Source organism: Coccinella septempunctata, chromosome 3 (assembly GCF_907165205.1).
Source record: "Coccinella septempunctata chromosome 3, icCocSept1.1, whole genome shotgun sequence".
Classification (NCBI taxonomy): domain Eukaryota; kingdom Metazoa; phylum Arthropoda; class Insecta; order Coleoptera; family Coccinellidae; genus Coccinella; species Coccinella septempunctata.
This window is the reverse complement of record NC_058191.1, coordinates 8,520,073-8,537,598: the sequence shown is the minus strand read 5'-3', so window position 1 is coordinate 8,537,598 and position 17,526 is coordinate 8,520,073. Positions and strand designations below refer to the sequence as shown.

Here is a 17,526-nt window from a genome sequence, read left to right as displayed (position 1 = left end):
CTCAGGTGAACTACTAATTTTCTGCAACTGTGACAAGACAACGACATGTGAATGTTAGAATTGTCAGAAATCTACTGTCAAATGCGAGATGTCTGATATTTGCCGTCTCAAAAACAAATTAGAATTGTAGATAATAAATATTGTGAAGGATTCATCATCTAACGGAAATATATAGGGAAAGAAAAAACTAAAATATCCAGCATAAGTTAGCATGACATCATCAGTAATGGAACAATTTCTAAATACGGTTAGGGCACATACATCAAATGGATCCCTCAGAGAATTGGTGGACTATTGTTCGAAATCAGAAGAATTAATCCAGAAGAATGTTAGTCAAGTGGACACCGTTTTGGCTTCTTTAGATTTTCAACAGCATACGATTCCAGTTGTTCATCTTCTTCTTGCAAAATACGAATATACACCTCTTGCTGAGGACAGTCGATTGACACAAATGAGGGAATTTATCAGCGAGTGTAACGGAGAACATATTCGTTTAGTTCCTGGTGTATTTGCAGATTTGTGCCATCACTTCACAAAGTATTTAATTGCAATCAAACAGCCCATGTTGGGAATTTCTTACTTGCGTAAAGCTATTTATAAGTTACGTTTAAATGATTCACAACTGACATCAATACATGCTGATGTATGTCAATTATGTTTAGTAGCAAAATGTATGAAACCAGCACTGGAATTTTTGGATGTTGATATTACAAATATCTGTGTCGAAGTTACTAGTCCAACTTGTGGATCTGTTTTTGATGCCAAATATTTTCTGTTATATTATTATTATGGTGGTATGATATATTTGTCACTGAAGAATCTAGACAGAGCTCTATATTTCTTCGAGGTAGCTATTACTACTCCCGCGCATGCAGTTTCCCATATCATGTTGGAATCTTATAAGAAATATATACTTGTTTCTTTGTTACTTTATGGACGGGAACAGCCTATACCGAAATATGCTTCGCATGTAGTTACTAGATTCATGAAGCCTTTGTCTCAGGCCTATATCTCTCTTGCAGCTGCATTTGAAATGAATAATAGTTCTGAGTTGAGGAACGTGATTGCTAAGAATTCAGAAATATTCACACGAGATTTTAATATGGGTCTTATAAAACAAGTTAAACAAATGTTGTATAAAAAAAATATTCAAAGATTAACTAAGACATTCTTAACCTTAAGCTTGTTTGATGTAGCTAACCGTGTTGGCTTATCTGGTATTCAAGAAGCTGAGCAATATGTTTTACAAATGATTGAAGAAAAACAGATATATGCTACCATCAATCAGAAGGATGGAATGGTTGTATTCTTAGATAAACCAGAAATACTTGGAGGTCCAGAAGTACTAAAAGAATTAGAAGAGGAATTAGCTGTTTGTATGGAATTGAATAAACAAATTTTAAGTATGGATTCTGAGATTCAGGTGAATCCACAATATGTCAGGAAATCAACTGGTGTTCAAGACGAAGATCAACCAAGCAAAAGTACCTATGCAATGTGATAAACTTTAGTGTGCTATGAGTTGATACCAAAAAGCACAATTTATTTTTCCTGAATCCATTCTCGTTGCTTCAAATTGTGTACTGAATGTAAAAATAAATTTCTATTATCAAAAACAAAACAGTTTCACTGAGATTCTGATCAATCACCTACCATTTGATGAACATTTAGAATTTGTTATCAGTTATCGAGAATGCTTCTATTGAGCCCTCCTTATCGCCACCAACAATGGCGGCTCTTCTAAAGATTTGTCATTCATAAAAATGATAAAACTTTAGAGCTCAAAACATGAAAAAATTGCAAATGCTCTACAAGTTTATTATTTTCATATTTTCAATCTGTCTTCATTTCATAACATAAAAAAGCAGATTCTCGGAATATAAATATTTTGTAATATATTATTAATTAAGTATTTACATTCCAAGCGCAGACTATAATTTAAAATATTGTCGTTTCAAAATTGGTTAACTTGACTCTCGAAAACATCTTCAGAAGTTGAGATGTATCTCATATTTGATGGAAGTGAGTGTGATTCTCTAAATTTTAGCGCGTAATTTTTTCAAATTAATTAAATAATTTTTTTTAATTGTTTCACTCACCTTCACTTGTTTCCATTTATTAACGAACGTCAAAGTTGGGCAAATTCCCAGAAAGATGTGCAAAGTAATGTTACTTCCAACATTGGTTTTTCGCAAAAACCAAAAAATAAACGTTATTCCAGGGCATTTCTTCGTCTAATGAGACCGAAAGTGTTAGTGATTTTTTCGAATCATTCGTTTCCATACTAGAGGTAGGGTCCGGTAAAATTAAGATTCAATAAGAATTTCATTACTACGTAGAAGGAAGGGCCAAGCGAAGGCATTATTTTCAATGCCGACTTATAAGTCGGGATTGAAAAGAAGGGTCGAGGAATTATAAAATAATTCAACAAGGTTGTCTCTGAGTAGGAATTTTCCGAATTTTCACCCGAACCGGTGGTGTATCAATAAGATGAAACTTTCAGAAAATATACTTCTCCAGATTTGATTTCGAATGCTATTAGTAAAAATCTCTTGCTTAGGGGACTTGGGGTTGATTTCACCTTTGAAGTAGAAATTTTCCGAATTTCCACCTGAAGACGGTCGTGTATTTAGATGAAACTTTCAGAAAATATACTCCTTGAGATTTGCTATCGAATGCTACAAGTCAAAATCTCTTGCATAGGGGACTTGGTTGTTGATTTCATCTTTGAAGCCAAAATAGTAGGAATTTTTCAAATTTCAACCCGAAGACGGTCGTGTATCAAGATGAAACTTTCAGGAAATATACTCCTTGAGATTTGCTATTGTATGCTACTAGTCAAAATCTCTTGCCTAGAGCACTTGGTAATGATTTCACCTTTGCTATTTTTGCAAAGATGATAAATAACCCTCAAGTCCCCTAGGCAAGAGATTTTGACTAGAAGCATTCTATCGCAAATCTCAAGCAGTATGTTCTCTAAAACTCTCATATACTTTATGGATTCTGGTTCGTTTGAAATGGAGGGTGCAGTAAATAAAAATACACTACTCTAGAGTAGTGTATTTTTCAACGTTCTGTGGAATGCCTCCCTGTTGTTTATTCTAACCTCACTGCAAATAACCTCAAATTTAAAATTTTTTCTTCTAGCCTATGCAGAGACAACTCTGGCCTAAGTAAGCACATTCTAGAGATATGGAAGAGCCATTTAGGTAATTGAGGATATTCGTGAGAGCAGGAATATTCGCATTAACATAATTTTTCTAGAATTTTGCATCCAGTGAAGTATTACAAGGAACATTTTTTGTGTGGCGTAAGACCTGATGGTAGGAAACTTGATAAATTTCGTCCTGTTGTTCTGAATGCTGGCTCCATACAAACAGCGGATGGATCAGCCTTTGCTAAAGTAGGAGACACCAGTGTTATGTGCGGAATAAAGGCTGTAAATACAAAGTCATTATTTTTTATTGATATGTTAGTCTTGGTTTGGAAAAACTGGGCCTTGATTTCATTAGCTTCACAACATAACTATAATGCTTAGTTCAGTAGGTGCAATTCTGGGCTAACATTAAAATTCCATGCTTTATCGAACCAGATCGCCTAAGAGCAATTATATTTTTAGGAATTGTGTACTCCTAAACCAGAAAATAGTAAGGAAGGTTTTCTGATTCCCAATATTGAGTTATCACCACTTTGTTCCCCCAAATTCAAACCAGGTCCTCCAAGTGAAGAGGCACAGATTGCTACACAACTCCTGGCTGATATAATCAAGAGTTCCAAGTGCTTGAATCCAGAAGAACTTTGTTTATTTCCTGAAAAGTTAGCTTGGTGTTTATTTGCTGATTTGGAATGTATCAGTTATGATGGTTCTTTAATTGACGCTTGTGTAATTGCATTAATAACGGCTTTAAAAACTGGTGAGTGCAGAAATTTTATATTATTATCCTTACTAAATGTTATTCTATTCAGTAAGGTTACCAATGGTGGATTATGATCCTGCTACTGGTAATAAAATTGTGAAAGAAGAAGAAAAGAGATGTTTAAATATTGTCAGTACCCCAATTTGTTCAACGTTTTCTATTTTTGAAGAGTGAGTAAATTTTTCATTCCACTGAACTTGATAAAATTGAATATGTAATTATTTAAGGAAGATGACCTTATTTGATCCCACTCATGAAGAAGAATCAATTAGTTCCTGCACATTGAACATCGTGATCAAAGATGATCAAATTTGCTCCGTTCACAAACCTGGAGGCGCACCAATATGTGATGATGATCTATTGAATTGTATAGAAAAAAGTAAAGAAAGAGCCAAAGAAATTTGTGAATTAATAGATAAAGCTATGCAAACATTTAAAACAACATAACTACTTTAATAAAATGTTATTGTATGAAAATTGTATATGTATGCTTTTGTTTACAAATGAACCTATTTTGATTAAAATCATCCAACATATTACAAAGGGCTGATTCCATAATAAAATTCCAAAAGCAACTTTGGCTGAACAGGCTTTCAATGGTTTTGAACATACCTGAGATGTTCAAAACTATTTGACAACAGTCTGTTAACTAAATAACATTCAACTAGGGATGAAAATAATAACAAAAAGTAATACAAATAAATAGCCAACAGGGCCATTAAAAAACAATCCCATTAGTACTTGACTGTAACGCCACCTTCCGAACCAGTTTAGAATCTAAGCCATCTTGGACCCTAGCTAAACCCACACACGTTTTTTCATGAAAATTGTCACAGGCTTTTGAGATACAATCTTAAAACTCGACTGCAACGCCACCCTTCGGGCTCGATTATAAATCGAAACCATCCGGGCCCTCGCCCAAACCACAGTATAGACACCAACCAGTAGTTGCACTCTAGATCAAATGAACTGAATTATTTACTCCTCCGAGAACACGCGCATCATTTCGGCGCGCATGAGAAAATGCGCGGCAATTTTAAAGGGAATTATTTTACGAGAAGAATTATGAGCATTGAGGCGAATGTAAAAATAATATTATTTGATAATTATCACTTCTCAAGTATTATTTCGAAATTTTTCATGATTTTCTATTTGAAATGATTATCGTCAGGGGAAACTGATGCATTTTTAGTGCATATGTCCTAAAGTGAATGCGATTGTTGTGAATCAGTGTTTTTTCAGATAATTTTATGTTAATTCTCGGCTAGAAAGGTTTTTTCCTTTAGTTTCAGAGGATTCATTTTTCTAGATTTCTTATTTCCATGGTAATCAACCACCTTCTGTCACAAAGCTGCTGTGATCTGTATTCAATATAGAGCCTTTAGGTTCATCTACTGAATAGGTAATGCATATTTTGAAAATGTGCGAAGGTTTGCTCTGAAAAGTAATTAACTTGTTCATTTAGTTCATTGTTGAAACTGCTGTGACAACACATGAAAAAACTATACTGTGTTCCCTATAAATTAGAATGTTATCGTCTACTTACAATATGAAGTCAACATATTCTAGACTGATGAAATGAAAATGCAGAATGAAAAGTTCAAAATAATGAATAAAATTTTATTAATACATACATATAATACAAAAAACACGAGAAACAAATAATATATCTATAAATGTAAAATTTTTATAATTTTTTTTTCTTTTTTGTTTGTTTTTTGTGCAATGAAGTTTCTATTGCAAAATTTAAGTGTGTAAAAAATTCTTAATCTAACATACAAACTTAATAAGTAATTCCAAGGAAATTTCTCACAAGGATTGGTGAAATCCAATAATTTGATCCAATGAGATATTGTAAAATAAATGGGTTTTTATTGACATCTCGTCAACACACACAATGCAATCCTTTGCTGCATCGTCCATATTCCTTGTCTTTAATGAAATGGCCTGAAATATGTGCTCATTTAAGCCAACAGAGAAATCCCAATTTGTGGTTATTCTACAAAGTGTTGCCTTGTGTGGCAAAAAAAATGTTTTTTGTAGAAATTGGTACACTTTGGGTCCCAAAAAGTATATTGTTAGTGCAAATTGTTTAAAAGCGACTGAATACCTATAGCCATGAGGTTTCCTTTTTCGAAGCTTCAATTGGGAGATCATAAAATCTGCCAGGGTCGAATTGAAATTTTTTCTACAAAATCGGATGAAATCTTCATCACTTATATCTACAGATTTCTTCTCTGGAGTTGCAACTAATTTTCGTTTCAAATTCTTCACCACTGATTGTAACTTTCTTTTCCTCGGAGTGGCTGAAGACAAACTAGGAGATGTTTGTGTTTCTTCTGGTTTCTTTTCTATGAATACAGATAAATATGCATAAGATATAATAGTTCAAATAAATAAGTAACGTTGAAGTCCTTACCTGGTGTAGTATATATGTTGGGGTTTATAGAAATCTCACGGCATTCATCTACGGTCTCATTATTTTCAATATCCATTGAAGATGTTGAAGCAGAAGTTGAAGCATTTACATTCACCCCTAATTATAAAAATAAATATTAATTATAACAAATAAAATCTTAATTTTCTTCAATATATACCTTTCTCACCAATGCCTTCTTTGAATAAATCTGGAAAAGAATCCTTTTTTAATCTACTTCCAGATAGCATTTTTTTAGAAAAATGCTCACTACATATTCTTTTTTTGTGGAGAAGTTCTGGTCTTTTCAGAATCCATTCTTGCCTTCCCATTTTTGGAAGCCAAATCATTTGCCTGAAAATGATAGGAAAAATTAAATAAGATACCATTCACGTGCATGTACGAAGTATAGCAGTTTAACTAAAATATTACCAAAAATTTACCAACATTAACACGTGCTTATTCAATAACTCACCTGAAAGTCCCAACAAACATTTATCGTCGGTAAATCGTCGGCTGTGTGCTGTTACTGCTGGCGAAGTGCGTACTGCTGTTACACATCATCGGACCTTTGAAGATCCGAGGACATGGTTTACGCTGCTGAAGATGTGGCGAAACATGAGCATCTAGCCAGCGTCGGCAAAACGCTGCTGTTAGATGAGCAACTTCTTGGCGGTTTATATTCATCGGATCGGTTGCGGTTAGATGCATCTTCAGCGCGTTTTACCCTTAACATATGGTCAAGCTGTACTATTTAAATTTCGCGGGATTTTGCATAAGAGCTTCCAGACAATCTAATTTCCGTAATTCCGTATCGAAGCATTATTTCATTCAGACGGCGTACGCGTGCACGTGTGAGGGGTTCATTTGTTTCGAAGATAAAAGAGTTTTTAAGAGTAGGCTATTTGACCAAATTTTTCTTTCTGAAAACTTCCTTGTTGTGTTGTGTTGTATTAACATAGTAACAGTGATGTCCCAGGGCAGGTGAGTACAAGAAATCAAAATAAAATGGAGAGTATTTCTATCTCTAATAAACGTCGGAGTAGGCGTCAGGAATATCATCAGGTGAAAGAGAGAGTTCTCGAAATATTAGGTCCAATCATCTTATCCATCATCTTATTCTAGAGAAAAAATTGTACAATTTGAAAGACTATATCTATATGTACAAATATTTTTCAGTTGTCCAAATTTGGCCTCAACGGGGGTAAGGACGTAGCAGAGACAACACGCAAAGTAATCTAACTCATAATAAGCCATGAATCAGGAATTTCCCTGAATTGGTCAGGTAGGAATTAATAATAAAAATGGATTAGAAGCAATGGCAAATATTGTTGAGCTTAATCACGGTGAGTTTTCATGTTGTATTGGTCGAAAATGTTGACATTTTTGGTAATTATGGAGAACATGCCACCATCGGATAAATCAGATGAAAAATTCAGTACTTACTAATTTTGGGGCGTAGATTGCGAATCCAAAGTCGAAATCCCGTGCAAATGCCTAGTTTTTGAGAAAAAAAATAAAAATTGTCACTTCATTCGCGTGCCTTCATTTCCTTATATTTGCCGTAAAAATCCATTCTTTCTTGATTTCAGCCAAGTATATCGTGTGAAGATTCATTTTCAATCATAATTCATGCATTTCCATCCGTTTTTTTACCATTAATTCGGTAAAAACGAGATGTTGACGTTTGCCCACGAAATCGGCCATTAGGGTTATGATGACAGCGAGTGGAGCGTAGTTGCCAGACCGAAAATTTTTCGGATCAGCCAAGAAACCACGGGGAAGTGTGTGCCACCCAGAGATATAACTCTGGGGACACTTTTGCCTGGATAGGAGAATGGAAAAAAGGAATAATTGTGAGAAGGAAAAAGAAGGTTAGGTTAGGTTACGTTAGAACTTTTTCTATCACATACTTGAGGTGAGTACAGCTGAAAAAGTCATCCAGAAAAGACCACGGGGAGGTGTGGGCCTGGATAGGAGAATGGAAAAAAGGAATGATTGTGAGAAGGTTAGGTAATAATTGAGGCGAGTACAGCTCTCTCTAAATGATGAGGAAGCAAATAATTGAATAGTTCAAATCTGCGGTTTAATTCCTGTAATAATTTTATTTTTCGTTTCTTTTTCATTATTCAAGCTTCCCCTGTTCATATTTGTTCGTAACCTCACCTAACCTTCTCACAATCATTCCTTTTTTCCATTCTCCTATCCAGGCCCACACCTCCCCGTGGTCTTTTCTGGATGACTTTTTCAGCTGTACTCACCTCAAGTATGTGCTAGAAAAAGTTCTAACGTAACCTTACCCAACCTTCTTTTTCCCTCTCAAAATCATTCCTTTTTTCCATTCTCCTATGCAGACAAAGGTGGCCCCAGAGATATATCTCTGGGTGGCACACACTTCCCCGTGGTTTCTTGGCTGATCCGAAAAATTTTCGGTCTGGCAACTACGCTCCACTCGCTTTCATCATAACCCTAATGGCCGATTTCGTGGGCAAACGTAAACATCTCGTTTTTACCGAATTAATGGTAAAAAAACGGATGGAAATGCATGAATTATGATTGAAAATGAATCTTTACACGAAATACTTGGCTGAAATCAAGAACGAATGCATTTTTACGGCAAATATAAAGAAATGAAGGGACGTGAATGAAGTTACCATTTTTATTTTTTTTCTTAAAAACTAGGCATTTGCACGGGATTTCGGCTTCGGATTCGCAATCTACGCCCCCTAATTAGTAAGTACTGAATTTTTCATCCGTATTTCTTGATGGTGGCATGTTCTCCATAATTACCACATTTTTGAATGTAAGGATGTAACTTAAATTGAATACATATTTTGCATGTTGACTATATTCAATTAATTTATACACATATAAGATGATATTCTATATAAAATTCAATAATTTATTTTATACAAATAATGAAATTCTATTATCCAGGATCTGTAAGGATAAATCCTATAACAAAAAGTGAATCATGTAATGAATTGGCTTCGCAATGCCGGTGACATAGAGCAGGGGGCAGAATGAAAAGAGCGGAGGAAAAAGAAGCAGGCAATAATGAGCAGTGAATAAATATATACTTTTTTTTTCAAGTAAGCTTTTTATGTGTTTTTTCAACCTACAAAGTATTTATATATGTATATTATTATATGAGCGTTATATTTTGGTTGTTTGAATATATGAAGGTTCTTTTCAATTGGCTGTATAAATTGCCCTAATCACAATATAAGTGTTGCAAGGTTTCAAAAAATGTTTGAAGAATATCTCCTTGAACATGAGAAATGATTCCGAGATTTCATAAGAAACGTTCAAAGATCAGAAATTATTGATCAAATATAATTCATATTTACTTTTTTTTGGATTTGCCAATTTCTACCAACGATTCTCAAATTTTCAGGATCACCTTAGCATATTTACTTGGCATTTCTTTCTAACTCTAGTACGAATTCAGTTTCAGCAACGTTTAGTTGATATAAGTGTCTCCTAAAAGTTGATGTAACAGAAATCGTACATGAGTAGTAAGAAATGTCAAGTAAATATGCTTAGGTGTCCATTAAAATTTAGGGATCGTTGGTGAGAACGAGCATTAGTATTGCAGGTATGTATATATTATACCGACGTTGTACCGATCAATTGGAACAGCGTATTCCCAGCATTGTCTAGACGTTAAACCGACGTGGTGCCGATCAATTGTAAAAGCATTCTTCCAATATTTTGTAGAAGCTGATCCGACGTCGTAACGATTAATTTGAGGAGCGTATTTGAAGCATTGTCTAGACGCTGAACCGATGTGTTTTTGCACAGTCGAATCGTCACCGGTTCAGCGGTGTTCAGACTCTGCAACATGTCGGCTCATAGTCCGTCGGGCGGCTGTCGGCCGATGTGACACTATTTGCAGTATACCGACTCTAACATCGCAGCACTAACCCAACGTTGGGCCGAGTTAAAAATGTTTGCTGGGGTGTCTCCTGGTATGAGAAAAAAAATAAGTTTAGGATTCTTAACACTACTGTTTTTGCAATTATACACGCTGCAATAATTCACCATTTTGCACAAATATATTTACTTGGGCTGAAGGACCTAGGTCGATGGCCATAAAATAAACTTTTTTTTCTCTCTCTCTATTTACTTCACACGATTATAATTGCTACAATTTACCAGAGACTGTCTCTAATGTTCACCTTTACTTCTGCTTAACTTTCAAATTTCAAATGCTCGAATTCGAAATGCTGCTCAACAATTTGAGGTTAGGAGCACGGAAATGATGCGCGAGTCATAAATGGAGTAACAGAAACCAGGGAGTGCGACTACTGGTTGGTGTCTATACTGTGCCCAAACCCATAGTTCCTCTTTGCCCATACACAGGATTTCATCAAATTCGTCCCAACCATTTGAGAAACAACTTGACCGCAACGCCACCTTTCGGCGTCAGTTGTAAATCTAAACCGTCTGAGGCCTTTGCTCCTTCTAAATGCAATTTACAAATTAACCTCAGCGTGATCATGGTCTGAATGATGCATGATAGAGTGTTCACGGCTGGTCCTCCGGATTTGAATGTAGTTACGTAGGTATACAACTTAGGTTAATAATGAAACTGCAATATTATGAAACTTATTATATTTGAAAATTAAATAATTCTTCATTATAAAGATTTCAGTGTTGTTTTTGGGAGCCGAGAATGTACTTATGGGATAATTGAAATTATCCCCAATTTATTCGTGAAAAATGATCGATTTACGTATTGAAAATATTTGATAATGTGTTAACTTATTTACAAAATTATAATACTTAACATTTTGCCGTTGTTTACATTATTACAAAATACTACAATACCCCACCTATATTACAATCCATTTTTTGCTAGCATTTTATTGTTTATAATACAAGTTATCATGTACAATATTCATCACAAACATTCAATACAAATGTAACAGTAAAGCTACATTCACAATCAATTCACGGGCCGAAGTGCACTTCGGCACGGAAGCTTAGCAGATGGCGTTCTCTGTTACCATTCACAATGAAATTCAAGACAAAATTTCTTGCAAGTTGCAAACTATCACTTCGGCAAGGAATTTCGTGCCGGCTATGGATGATGCTGATGCTTATGTTTTGATCAGTTACATTTTTGATTCATTTGAGTATTTGGTTCCAAGATTATTGCGAATGGTAAATTTCGTGCCGAAGTGCACTTCGGCCCGCGAATTGATTGTGAATGCAGCTTAAAGAAGATTGTAGTATTTACACACATGAAATCATTTAGATGAATTTTATTTTTGTACCTTGAAATTTAAGATTATGATCTATATGAATCATATTCAAATTCAGTATTATCCAACAATAATTCTTAGATAAGTAAATGAAATATCTTAGGCCCGAAAATATTGCAATAAATCAAAAATGTTATCCCAGTAAGTTTTAGTGTTTCAAATTAATGTTACGTTCAAATCACATCAGGAGTTTTGTACAGTCAGGTTTCACAAAAATAATGGGCAACCTAAAAATTCCGTCTCAAAGGATGTTTAGTAAAGAACTGAAAACAATTTCAAAATTTTTTTTAATGAAATTTCCAATAAAAAATTGGTTAAACTAAAAACCATGACCCCCAAAAGTACAAAAAAAAATTAAAATGCCTATATGAGGTCATTTCGAAGGTAATTTACAATATATACAAGACATTGAAAAAATAAAAAGAAGTCTGTTCTGGTATAAATAAAATGAGAAATATACACCTAAAATAGAAAATATTCAACCAGCCAATAATAATGTGATCAAAGTTGTGACGTTCAATAAAATGAAAATAAATTAAGTATATTCAACTAATATATACAAATTGTAAGAAGTGTTTTTTTGCGTCAATTCTTTCGGTTACTTTTTAATTGCCGCATAAAACTATGAGATCTGAAAAAAATTATTTTAATAACTAATTAAATTTGCCAATTTCATTGATCGATGTAATACTCAGTACATACACTAATGTGGGAATTTTTTTCCTGAAAACAAAACTAATCAATAGATACTAAATCATTCTTGTGTAATTTCTGATCTAGCATAGTATTGAATGAGTCTATTTAAAAATATTTGTTCCTTCAAACAAATTTGAATAATTATAGTTTTCAAATCGAAACATTCGAAAAAAATTAATAAACAATTTACTCCCAAAAATTTTTGACCTATAAATATGCATATGAAAACATGTTAAATTGATTAGAAGAACTTAGTTTCAGTTTGAATACTTTTAACAACAATAACAATATACTCTTCCCTGTACTGGTATTTTACAGCATGAGACTCTTACATAACCTCCAATTACAAAACTAAATATAAATTATGATTATTAATGAATCAAAAATTATGATATTGGTAATAGTTGTAATACCAATAATTTTTAAAGACCTATGGACTGACAATAGAAGCAGGCTGATTTTGGCACATTTATTTTAGGAAAGATTGAGAATCTGATTTTTTTTTTGTAATGGTGCAATTGAGGATCAGATAGAATAATATTAACTCGGTACCAAGAAAAATTATTAAATTCATGTAAATGATGAATTCCAACTAATTCTGAATAAGCATTTTCCTGTATTGTCAAAAAATAACAGAAATTGCACTAAAATGATTTCATCATTTTGAAATAATAATGGATAACAAGTATACGACAAAATATCACCATGCTCCTATTAGATTATTTTTTTATCTTGAATGAAGAACATTAAAAACAGCCATATTTAATATGAACATTGTTCTTAGATACATAGTCCGCTTCTTTGGGTTGAATTAAGAATTAACAATATTTACGGAGTCGAAATTTCTTGAATATATTGAACAATTTAATCAATATATAACATTTGTGAACTTCATAGAAAAATTAATCAAATACTATCTCTGATTAACACTATGAATAGCCCAATTCATATGCAAAAAAAATATGAAAAAAATATTTTCCAATTTCCCATTTTCGTTTCTGAAAATAAGGATTATTGAAATTAATAATAGTTTTTTCATTAAAAAACTTCACTGTTTCACCAATGAACTTATTCATTCAGTTTGAGTATAGGAACAGCATTTTTGAAATAATTTTTTTTCCATTCTGTAATCAGAAAAATATAAGGCAGTGCTATGTTAATGAAATGAAATGATGAGAACCAGATGAGTATTATAAAACTATCAACATGATTTATTGAGGATCTGTGGAGGTGTTACTTCGTCTTCTCAGCTTTCCCCCTACGCTGGTAACATTTTGCTGTTGGTTAAGACATAACTGTTGATATTGTTGAAGCTGCACTTGCTTCTGTAGCTGCTGATTCAGAGTGTTCGTATTGATGGTTACTTGACTCGTATCTAGGATTGATCCAAAATTACTAACTTGACTTGACTACTAATAACTGAGAAAAAAACTAAATGATACTTCAATATTCATTCACTGAAGTTAATCTCTTCATAATTTTGAAGCATGCATTAAATTTACTATATTGAATAATTTGTTAGTTTTCTGCAATATCAAATTTCAAATCTGTCAACTGACTTGTGTTAGGAGAAGAGGTAGCCATCTTGATTGTGATTGGCGTTCTTTGGATAGTTCTTGCAGTCAGATTTTGTTGAAGGTTTGCTTGCTGTAACCTTTGACCTTGAAGTGAAGTTATCAGTTGAAATGGCTGACCTTGGCTGAGAGAAACCGTCGCTGGTACACCCTGTCTGATACCTTGCTGATTCAGGTTCTTCATGCCACTAACTAATTGCGCTGTAGAGTATAAGAAATTTTAAATTATGGACATCCTAAATGAAGCTAAGCATTTCATCATTCAGATAATTCAGAAAGATACCACAGGCTAATATTAATATCAACTAATGTTACCAGCTGAATAGAATTTGCCAACATTCAGACTATTCCATCGATAATAACCATGGTTTTGGTCTTATTTGACCTCATCAGAGCAACACAATTCTCACCTCGACCTAAAACTTTTACGAATTTATTGACCTTGATTAGATGTCAGTAGGCGATCTAAAATTATAACCTAGAGCCATTTGAAGGAAGCGGATCCCACTCAACCCCCCTCAATAAAGATTGCTGCTTCTTTCTCATTTGTTTTAACCGCATTTCGGGGTTAGCATATATGAGAGTCGAAGCAGCGCTTTCCATTACCTACCAGATAAAGCTGGGTTATCTTTATAAAGCGCCTGCTGTCATATAATAAGAGTCCATCAACTCGTAGACGTTTTTTCATCGAAGTGAGAGTTGTATTGTTCTATGAAAAATAAGACCGATACCATGGTCAGCATCTACTCTTCCTCGATGGAATAATCTTACTGTTGGCACTCTGAATTGATGGTGGAAGTGCGATTCAGATGGCAGCATTAGTTCATATGTGCCGATGGAGTCCGTCTGAATTACCCGATACTATTCCGTTGAATCAATCTTAAAATTAATAATTCTAGCCGAAGGAGATATTTATTTCGTTTTCTGCTAATCATTTTCATACAATGAATTTGATACATGCATCAAAAATCGTACTAGAAAGATTATGTATGATGTACCTGACAATTAAATTATTATTCATAGATAAAGTGAAAGCTTTGATTCACTAGTTGATAGTTAAAAAGAGGCTACAGTGTACTGCGACCTTATGGTCTATTGTGCCCCCATCAGAGCTGATCCCACCACTGCTGCGAATGTGCCGATCATTAATCTATGTTCCAAGATGAATATTAATGGGCAGAATCAAATCGCTGAATTCGTTACAACTTTGGAATATCAACTTTGACAAAAACGCGACATTTATGTTAGTTTTTGAAGTGTGATATAATTTGCAATTTCAATGAGTTCCAAAGAATGTGATTGTACGGATGATGTCGAAAAACCGCAGGAAACCGAAAAACCACCCAAAAAACCATCGAAACTACTTAAATTTCCAAAAGTTGGGGAAAAGCAGAAAGAAATTTTGTATCACTACAAGGGTAGTGCCTTCAAGTTTGGCACAGCAGCGTGTATTTTGATAATTTATGCGACAGATTGGAAAGCGGTCCTGCAATATGTGCCTTATATAAACGAGCCTTACAAAACCAAGTAGTGAATGAAGGATATTATAAGAGAATTAACTTAATAGAATATTGTACTTTTAATTAATGATTCATATTATGGGAAATTGTTCTTGTTAGGTTCACCAATAAGAATAAATTTTGTTTTGAATGATAACACGGGTCAACACCAAATGTGATTTTGACTGCAAAGCATAAAATTTCGATAGTTTAGATCCTAATTAGACGAAAAAAAAAATATTGCATGAAAAAGTTTGCTTCTGTGTTTAGGAGACTGATTCAACGATATCATTTACAATAACTACAAGCAACATGTAGAGCCCATGGCTTGTCTTGATTCCAAACAGGAAAGTTAAAATATACTCCATAGGCTTCAGAGAGAACGTGAAATGTCTTTTATTCGTATTTCTCGTCACGAATTATAATAAATTGACCACATAAAAAACAAAATGCATCAGCATCATATATACACTTTCTTGACGACATTTGAAGTTTGTCTGGGCTTGTAAATAACACCTTATCGTTGTTTATGACTCGAGTGCCCACTAGTGACACTTTGTAAGGGTAAACACCCCACTCTCATCGCGCAGTTTTTGAATTATTAAAAATTATAAAAAAAATGAAGAATGAGTATTGATACTATAACTATCACAAAAGCAAACTTTATACAAAAAAAAGGTATTTTCTTTTCGTTTTTGTGCATAATTAACCGGAAAATCCTAGTATTTAGGACAAAGAACGAAAAATTTTTTGTAGAGTCGTGTAATTATTATTCACGACAGTACCAATAATAAGGAGAGATAAATAATGATGACTATAAGCAATTGAGGGTTGGATACTAAAATCTAAAGTATAAGACAGCTATTATTTTAGTCAGTGGCGGCTCATGGGCCTAAGAAGCATGGGTTCACAAAATAAAAAAAGCTATTGATTTTATTGAATAAGGAAGGTACATATATTTACATAATTGTTCACTACTCTGTACAGTGTTTGAACATAAAATCTATTTCCTTCTTTGCAGCAAACTTAAGTAAGTCGTTCGTAAGTCTTTCTTCATTCATCGAACTTCTTAAGAAGGTCTTAATTCTCTTCAACGTTGAAAAACTTCTATCTGCTTCAGCTGTCGACATCGGATGTGTCACAGTTAAGATGTTTTTAGACATCTCAGTCACAGTATTTGGAGACGGAAAAAGTGGCAGAAATATCAGTTCTAGGTTATTTTAAATGATAAATTTCAACGAATTGAGAGCACCGCTAAGATTTCTGGAATCAGGTCTTTTGTAAATAATCTCTAATTCCACTAATTTGGTGTTCAACCTGATTTGATAAAAAAATGTATCTGCGTCCACTGTTGCATCTAAATGCTGCATTGGAAAACGGTTTTCATACTGTTCAAATTTGTCTGCACAAAAAAGTAATGCTGCATTCACATGCTTCGTAAATGAAAATCCTTCTTTCACTTGCATTATGACAGTATCACATATCTCTTTTGCAGTCACAGTTTTGGTAATAAATATGTATTTTCATTTAAACGGCGTTTTTCAGTTTGTATGGTAAGTTCGGTAATTTTACTCTCCACTGTATTCAACGTGTCTTCATTCATTCTTTTTGAATACATTCTTCGAAACAAGTTACGGCCGAGTGAGTCTGTGAAAGGTCTGTCCCAGTTTAGTTGCTGATGTAAAATATCAGAATGTTGTCACAGCCTATGGAATACTGTTAACCAAAACACAAATTTAGAATATTGCAACATCTGACGTGATTGTTTGCCACAGTTTGTATCAGGTGCTCAAAAACCGTACTAACAGTTGTGCTTTTGAAATTCCATCTAGTAGCAGAAGCGCGAGGAACATAGCTCAACTGGGGTTTGAATAAAAACGATTGCAAATAACGTATAGTTGAAGGGTCTACGATGCTTATTGTACAAGATAAAGAGGGCTTTATTCATTTGGTCCATATTTTCTACAAGCCATATGGGGTCAGGTGTATTGTGTGTAATTTTACGGTCTGTGAGGACCGTGCGATTCCAGTAGAGCTTATAATGATCATTTCCAATACAGTATCTGGACGGTAATTGTAGTAAGGAACGTCTTTTGACATTAGAAGTTGGTATTTTATAGCCAATTCTTGGTGTAGAATCTTGGCAACGGCATC

General features: G+C 33.9%; 5 protein-coding genes and 1 long non-coding RNA gene across 7 annotated transcripts in view; 3 read left to right on the top strand and 3 right to left on the bottom strand.

Moving 5' to 3' along the window:
- The first annotated feature begins 55 nt into the window (after positions 1-55).
- On the top strand, positions 56-1,616 carry LOC123309520 (COP9 signalosome complex subunit 3). Its single transcript, XM_044892677.1, has one exon. It carries the CDS (start codon positions 212-214, stop codon positions 1,499-1,501), a length of 1,290 nt encoding a protein of 429 aa, XP_044748612.1. The 5' UTR covers positions 56-211; the 3' UTR covers positions 1,502-1,616.
- A 1,440-nt stretch (positions 1,617-3,056) lies between these two features.
- On the top strand, positions 3,057-4,399 carry LOC123309523 (exosome complex component RRP43-like). Its single transcript, XM_044892682.1, has 5 exons — positions 3,057-3,209; positions 3,265-3,439; positions 3,620-3,914; positions 3,967-4,087; positions 4,145-4,399. Exons 1-5 carry the CDS (start codon positions 3,193-3,195, stop codon positions 4,362-4,364), a joined length of 828 nt encoding a protein of 275 aa, XP_044748617.1. The 5' UTR covers positions 3,057-3,192; the 3' UTR covers positions 4,365-4,399.
- A 120-nt stretch (positions 4,400-4,519) lies between these two features.
- On the bottom strand, positions 4,520-11,266 carry LOC123309526. The gene is made up of 3 exons (XR_006537266.1): positions 10,697-11,266; positions 8,591-8,594; positions 4,520-4,830 (listed from the first exon to the last, which is right to left on the bottom strand). It is a non-coding gene; the product is annotated as an uncharacterized LOC123309526 (long non-coding RNA).
- On the bottom strand, positions 5,524-10,643 carry LOC123309522. Of its 2 annotated transcripts, XM_044892681.1 has the most exons (5): positions 10,295-10,643; positions 6,515-6,814; positions 6,337-6,453; positions 6,028-6,268; positions 5,524-5,864 (listed from the first exon to the last, which is right to left on the bottom strand). In XM_044892681.1, the coding sequence occupies exons 2-5, from the start codon at positions 6,720-6,722 to the stop codon at positions 5,852-5,854; spliced, it is 579 nt and encodes a 192-aa protein (XP_044748616.1). In that variant the 5' UTR covers positions 6,723-6,814; positions 10,295-10,643; the 3' UTR covers positions 5,524-5,851. The 2 variants fall into 2 exon arrangements, with proteins under 2 accessions (XP_044748616.1, XP_044748614.1); XM_044892679.1 differs by lacking the exon at positions 10,295-10,643 and having other exon boundaries at positions 5,524-6,268; positions 6,515-6,615; positions 6,666-6,806.
- A 455-nt stretch (positions 11,267-11,721) lies between the features above and the next one.
- LOC123309516 (transcription factor SPT20 homolog) overlaps positions 11,722-17,526 on the bottom strand; it is a 29,300-nt gene continuing 23,495 nt past the window's right edge. The window contains exons 11-12 of the mRNA XM_044892672.1: positions 13,859-14,074; positions 11,722-13,674 (exon numbers count right to left, since the gene is read on the bottom strand). Of these exons, the coding sequence (XP_044748607.1) occupies positions 13,511-13,674; positions 13,859-14,074 (380 nt within the window). The 3' untranslated portion in view covers positions 11,722-13,510. The remainder of the gene's footprint in view (positions 13,675-13,858; positions 14,075-17,526) is intronic.
- On the top strand, positions 15,058-15,529 carry LOC123309525 (cytochrome b-c1 complex subunit 10). Its single transcript, XM_044892684.1, has one exon. The coding sequence runs from the start codon at positions 15,153-15,155 to the stop codon at positions 15,402-15,404; it is 252 nt and encodes an 83-aa protein (XP_044748619.1). The 5' UTR covers positions 15,058-15,152; the 3' UTR covers positions 15,405-15,529.